At 30.2% G+C, this 7,398-nt stretch overlaps 1 protein-coding gene across 1 annotated transcript; it reads right to left on the reverse strand.

Annotated features, from left to right (window-relative positions):
• Positions 1–209: 209 nt before the first annotated feature.
• Positions 210–2,668, reverse strand: LOC123228702 (probable protein phosphatase 2C 2). Its single transcript, XM_044654173.1, is given in 6 exon segments — positions 210–676; positions 679–712; positions 867–1,046; positions 1,155–1,325; positions 1,768–1,941; positions 2,165–2,668. Coding segments are annotated over 6 exon segments (1,182 nt in total). The 3' UTR covers positions 210–557.
• Between the last annotated feature and the right edge of the window lie 4,730 nt (positions 2,669–7,398).

Genomic DNA, 7,398 nt, shown 5'->3' on the forward strand with positions numbered 1-7,398 from the left:
CCCTGTAAAACGTTACTCCATCCCTTGCTAAAAAGCTATAAAATAGGAAAATTAGGATAACATCTGTAACGTTATGCCACTACTAATTAACAACAAAATATTCTATAAATTAGAACATAAACATTTGAAATAAACGCACATGGGTTGGGCAATAACACCCTTATAAAATAAGAGCCCAAACTAATACAAACTGATTGAAAGGAGAGAGGATGTAAATTGTTGCAATCACTCCAATCCATGCATAACCATTCAACGCTAATTTTCCAAGAATGTGAGCAATGAGATGAATGGGCCTGTAACTCCTTTCTTTGGGCCTCTAGACTCCCCAACATAGTGTATTCTCTCCAAGGAGCTTTAAAAGTTTTGTTTGAAGTTTCTTGACTCTTGAACGAGTGATTGGCCTAAAAATAGAAACGTACGTCTTGGACGGCTCCTATAACATCATGGATCACATCACTAACATCCTTATTTATCATACAAAATTGTTTCACTTCTTTGAAGCAAATCTCTTCACCCGAATCTTCGTTTGCTCAAAATTTTAAGTGAAACTCTGCTGATTAAGGACGATTTGTCACAAATTTTTGAAGATTGATTACCATAACTGTAATATCATCCATGTTGCCTCTGCTACATGATAACTCTATAAGCTTTTTGCAAGACTCTAATGAGCTTTGTCTCTTAAAACCACATCTACTGCCTCCTGTTCGTTTACCTGATCCGTCCACACAAAATTTATCAACTTTTGGTCTTAAATAATGTGATAAATAAACATAGGAAACCCAAAACTTTTTTATTCTTTTATAATCAGGTACTTTAGTTCTAGGTAAAATTGATTCACTTTCGTTGAGGCTAACAACTGAGCATACCTTATCCCACAAGCCATCAGAAGCCATGATCAAGAACTCACAATCTGAAGTCAATGGAAGACTTCTAATTTCTGGTTCAGAAATTATCCATTCTTTCAAATGCAAATCTCCAATAGCTCTAGAAATAGCCAGTGAACCTTGAACTCTCCAAACTCCATTACAGTCATTCACAAAACCACCCTGCATTATATGTCAAAACTTAATAAAATAAGCATACACAGTTTGTTTATCAAAACTAAGACAATTAATCCAAGTCTAATTAAAAAATTTAGAGATTGAAGAACTAACTGCATTCTCAATTCGAAGTCGTTCATCTTCCCGGTTTAGACGATGATCCACTGTCAAAGAATTAGCTATTCCTTTCCTACTCAAAACTACCCTACAATCCCCAACATTTGCTACATGTAATTCACCATTCTTCAATACAACACTAGTTGTGCAAGCTCCGCTATTAACTCCCTGTAATTCAATTAAGTAGCCATATAAATATTCAACTTAAACCTGTTTTAAGTGAATGTTATAGCATAGTCAAACTCGGAAATCTGTCTCCCCCAAGTTTTAACATTTTTTTTATTAAGTTTTATGAAACTTGTGTAGTTTTATGATTTTAATTTTAGGACCTATCTGTCGATTTTGAATCAGTCTATATTTAGTGAACCAAAGGTCAATAAAAAGTTCAATTCAGAATTTTTTTTAAGAGTAATTAGTATAAACTTCGGAATAATGGAAAATTTACTCAAATATTAACCAAAATTCATAGCGATTTTGAGTATTGATTCAAGTAACAATGTGAATGCTTGTTCAAGACGGTGTAATTAAGTAATCGTATGTAAATTTTGTTTTAGACAAAGTCAATTTTTATACACACTTTCAGAAGAGTGTTCAACTTTTAAAAGTTTACCTTGCTAAGAAACTCTCTGTCTGTGATACGGTAACCTTCCCGAATTGCATCTTCCAACTGTACATCTTTTTCGCCACCATTTCCCAGCTCTTTAACAATGTTCCTACCTAAATTTTCAGCCACATAATCTGCCGCAGCTCGGCCGCCATGCCCATCAATTACAGCGAAAAATGCCTGGTGAGACCATATAGATAACGTTGTTGTTCCAAATAAAACAAAATGTACACAGAAAAAATTCAAACTACTTGTACCTTAATATTAAGTTAGATTGTCTTGTGTTTAGATTAAGGAAAATTTTTAGCACCAAAATCTTGCAGAGAATAACAACTTTACTTTATTGGGTACATTTAGATTGTTATTGTAAAAACTATAAAGACCTTATTGTAAATTAAATTACCTGCTTAGGATCTCCAAGAATATCAACCATGACTCCATATCCATCTTCCATGACCTCTCTTCTGCCTCTCTTACTAGCCAAAATGAAATCTCTTCCTTCAATCTCAAAATAATTTCTCTCCATTTCACTCTTCAAGCCCAAGTTTCCACAATTCTCAGGCACAACAAGCCTCGCCGGCCTCTTCCTCAACCTTATTGCTCCCTTTCCACTGTTTGCAGAAGCAGAAACTGACCTCTCTCTCATTATACTAATATTTTCTTGCACAGCTTTCCCATCTAAAAGACAGGAACTTTCTTGAGAGCTTTTGTTTTCCTGAGAATTTTCCTTATCATGCAAAGCTTGTGTAGCTTCTTTTGAAAGTATATTATGATTCTCTAGCAGGCTTTCTGAATCCAAGGCAATCGAAGAGCCAGCTGCTCCTTGTTGGAGAAAAAGATGGCCGACCCTTGAAAGAGGATGAGGAGGAGAAGAAGAAAGAGGAGAACTAAGACTGAGAGATGGCATGGCTATACCCTTTCTGAGGCCGCGTAAGAAACAAATAAGAAGAGTAAAAATGGAGAAACCCCAAAAAAAATTATGCAAACCCGGCATACTTTAGTCATTATTGTTTTGCTTGTGTGATAGAGTACTACTTTTCAGCATGAACATATAGCGGTGTTTTCATGCAACATAAAGAAAATCAAACTAAAGATTTGATAAAAGAATTTTCAAAAGGTAGAAGAAAAAAGTGTTGTGTTGAGAGAGAACCATGTTTTGGTGATTTGAAATGAAACAAATTAAAACATAACGTGTCAAAGGGGACGATCAAGCCTACTTATTTTGCGCCGTTTAACTGTACAGAAGACTTGTGTGTTTCCAATAATATGGACTACGTAAAATTTTATCTAGAACCGAGAGTAGAACTGGTAAAATTTGACATGCCCGATAATTTGATACGATGTCATATAAAAAAATCAGATTAAAGTTATAATTTTTTACAGAAAAAATAATTCAGCTCAGGCTCGAATTGACTCTTAAAAAATCAGATCAAATTAGGATTAACACAAAACTAACATAAATTAACCTAAAATAGACCGAATATTTTAAACAAAATATTAATAATATCATAATGGTAAAGAACCTCTAATGTTTTTTACCTTCTTCATTTAATAGAAATAGTTTCAATCTACACAATTTTATCACAATTTAAATCAATAAATAAATCGACATTATATTACTAAACACTAAATTTATATTACTCGAAAGACATTCATTTTAATTTAATAATTTTTTTTAGAAAAATTGTAAAATATTATATGCAATTTTTTTTTCTTTGTTGATGTGTTATAAATACTATCGATTTAAATTTATTATGTTTAATACGTCATATATTTGTTAATAGTTTTAATATTTATAATAGTCAATTTCATCATATAGATTAGAAATTAAATTTAAATATTTCAAAAGTGGTTATTAATCTCTTTGGTTATTAATTGTGTTATTTTAAAGTTAAAGTTATATATTTACTTTGGTTTTTTATTATAATATTCTATTGTTTTATCTATACTAAAAGTGTGTATAATTTAGTTCAAACCATAAAATCAAATCGAACCATTTAAAAATTATAGTTTGGTTTGAGTTAATAATTTTTTTTTTCAATTTGTGTTATGGTATAAGTGATTTTCAAACCCAACGAAATTGTAAACTGTATTTTTTTTAAATATATATATAATTATATTTGATTAAAATTTTTTTAATAAACAATTAGACATAGAACTTATCTTTTTCATATTTGTTTTGTCATTTTCTTTACATATATATTTTATATTTATTTTGCATGTTAATATTATGTTCTAGAAAATTATAATTCAATAAATTTTATAAAATAATATATATTATAAATGAATTATTTTAATAGGTTCAAACTATAACTTGATTGAATCAAACCGTATTTTTTTAGTTTGCTTTGAAACCTAATATGGGTTGAAAATTTTTCAAATTGTTTTTTAAGTTTGATTTGAAAAAGCTTTCAGACAATACTAAATCGGACCATGCACACCCCTACTTATACAATTGATCATATAAAGAGATAATAAGCAAACTATTATTATTAACTTAAAATAGAACAATTTCATTTTAACAAATTGTCTTTTCATGTTTTGTGGATCTTAATTTGGTAAGTATGTCCTTTTGTATATTATTTAGTAACAAATTGTCTTATTTCTTAACATTTGACAGAGTATATTGTTTCTTCTAAATTATGTAGTTATCTATTGTGTTTTGACATTTCTTGTTATATAGTTTGGTTATTTCAGATTATATCAAGTCAATATGAAAATATTTCAATTTGGTTTAGCATTAAAAAATTTGACATAATTTTATTTCAGATCGGGTTTGGATTTAAAGTCTTCAATCTGAAACCTGAATTGATATGATATGAACACAATCCAATAACACGAATTACTAGGTCTACTCGGGAGGTTTGAGTCAACATTATTCTACATCTCTATTGCAAAGTTGTGAAATACTTATTTACCTAATTTGAAAAGAAAAACAAACTACATAGAAAAATAGAATTTTGAAAGTAGAAAAAAGGTGATTAAGGATTTTTTTGGGGGAAATTAAAATAAATGCCCTTTTTATTGGGGTAATAAACAAATTTACCCTAAATTTTAAGGTTAAAGCAAAAATACCCTTAAATTAAAGTATATAAACGAAAATGCCCCAAATATCCCCTTAAATACCAAAACTACCCTTCTAATTTAAATTACTATTTTTTTAAGGGTAATAAACAAATTTACCCCTAATATTGGGGTTTAAACAAAAATATCCCTAATCTAAAGCATTTAAACAAAAATGCCCTAAAATAATACCAAAACTACTCTTTCTCTATTTCTATATAAACCACATATCTTTATTCATTTTTAACATATCTGAGATAAATTTCTTAAGAGAGAAAAAAAGTTCGTGTTCAAGATTTCGGGCGTGAAGAGAAAAGTTCGTCATTTCGAGGTATTTATCCCTATCATTACTTTAATCGTTATTATTTTATTAATAATGCAATTATATGTGATATTTTATATAACAAATTATAGTTGTATGTAATATATAAAATAATAAAAATTAGATAGGTTATGTTTTAAATATTATAGTAGTATAGGATAACATGATATTACTTCAGTCGTTATTATTTTATTAATAATGTAATTATATATGATATTTTATATAATAAATTATAGTTGTGTGTAATAAGTAAAATAATAAAAATTACTAGGGTATATTTAATAATATTATTCTGTCAAATTAAAGTATGGAATATGTATAATTGTGTAATAGACATCTATAAATAAAATTTTCAGTCGTATTATTTATGTTGATTATATATTTGATTTGGGCAATATACAATTTACCCCCAAATTTTAGGATTTAAGCAAAAATACCCTTATATTAAAGTATTTAAACGAAAATGCCTCAAATATTATTTAATTAAATTATTATTTTTTAAAGGGTAATACCAAAACATGATATATTTAAGTAGTCACAACATATAATTGAATTATGGAATAGGTATAATTATGCAATAGACATCTGTAAATAGTATTTTCAGTCATATTATTTATATTGATTATATATTTTATTGTAAGATTAATCTAAATGGCTGGATATGCTTCAATTAGATATGGAGAAAATTGGATAGAAAAGGGTGACAATGTTATAAAATATATTGGAGGTAATAGGAAATTGATTAAAATTCCAGAACACACATCATTCGAAGAATTAATCGAAATAGTGAGCGACAAGTGTTATATAGATCGACGAATATTTAATATTCAGTTAAGCATGAAACCAAGGCATCTCGATGACGGTGTTCCGATAAAAATTTCGAATGATGAAGATGTTGAGGTTCTTAACGGTCTATCTAACCTCTTCAAAGAATGTGTTCCAGTTTTTGTTATAACTACAGTTACTGATGATAGTTATGAGACTCAACAAGCAGATGAAGATTTTCAAGGTGGTGAGCCGAGCAGTTATCCAGAAAATCAAACTATTGGTGTAGAAGAGATTCAAAATATCGAGATCAATCCGAAACAAGAATTTTTAGAGGAAAATTTTGTATATATAAATGAAGTTAACGTTGATGCATTGTATCGCACAGAAGAATTCCTCAATGGGAACGAAGCAACTTTTCCAGAGTGGAGTGAATTTAATGGAAAGGTTGAGCATGATATTTCAATCGAAGAACCAGAGGTTAAAGAGAAGACCTATGTTAATAACGATATTGGAGGTACGAGTTATTTTCCAGAAACAAATCCTGCTGGTGGGAATGTTCTTACTGATGCATTTCATTGGTTACCACATTTTCCTGATCAACCATCTACATTTAGAAACTCTAAAGCATCGACCGATACTGATTCTCCAAAAGTTGGTACATTATTTCCTAGTAAACAATATGTCATTAATACGATAAATCAAGATGCGCTTCATAGGGGATATCAATTTTTAGTGGACAAATCAGACACGCTTAGATGGGTGATTAAATGTCATAACAAAGAATGTAAATAGCGTGCACGGGCAGTTAAGGTGGGAGAAACTGATAGCTTTGAATTACGTCGTATAGGTAGTTGTCACACATGTTGCAGAAATCAGATATTACCTCATCATAGGCAACAGGTGCCTAAGTTTTGGGGCAAATTTTGAGGACCAAATTCATTTTAGTTGATCATGTTTATCGACCAAAGGAGATCATTACTGATATCGCCGACCGATATAAAATTGATATATCATACGCACAAGCATGGCAAGCAAGAAATTGGGTGCTTCAATCATTGAGGGGGACACTAGAAGAGTCATTTATGTTGCTGTCAGAGTATTGCCTCAATTTAGAACATTGTAATTCGGGGACAGTGACACATATACTAACAGATGAGGAGGATCGATTTAAATACTTTTACATGGCATTCAGTTGTAGTATCCGTGCATTTCAACAACATATTTGACCGGTTATTTGTATTGATATTGTTTTCTTAAAGGGTTGATATATGGGTCAACTATTTATTACTGTTGCATTAGATGGGAATAATCAAATATATCCACTTGCTTTTAGGATTGGTCCCAGGGAAGATCATGACACATGGTGCTGGTTTTTAACAAAGCTAAGGGATTGTATTGGTAAGGTACCTCATTTGGCCATCATTTCAGATCGACAGGTCAGCATATTTTCCGCATTGGCTAAAGTTTTCCCTGGTGTGCATCAC

Source organism: Mangifera indica, chromosome 11 (genome assembly GCF_011075055.1).
Source record: "Mangifera indica cultivar Alphonso chromosome 11, CATAS_Mindica_2.1, whole genome shotgun sequence".
Taxonomy (NCBI): domain Eukaryota; kingdom Viridiplantae; phylum Streptophyta; class Magnoliopsida; order Sapindales; family Anacardiaceae; genus Mangifera; species Mangifera indica.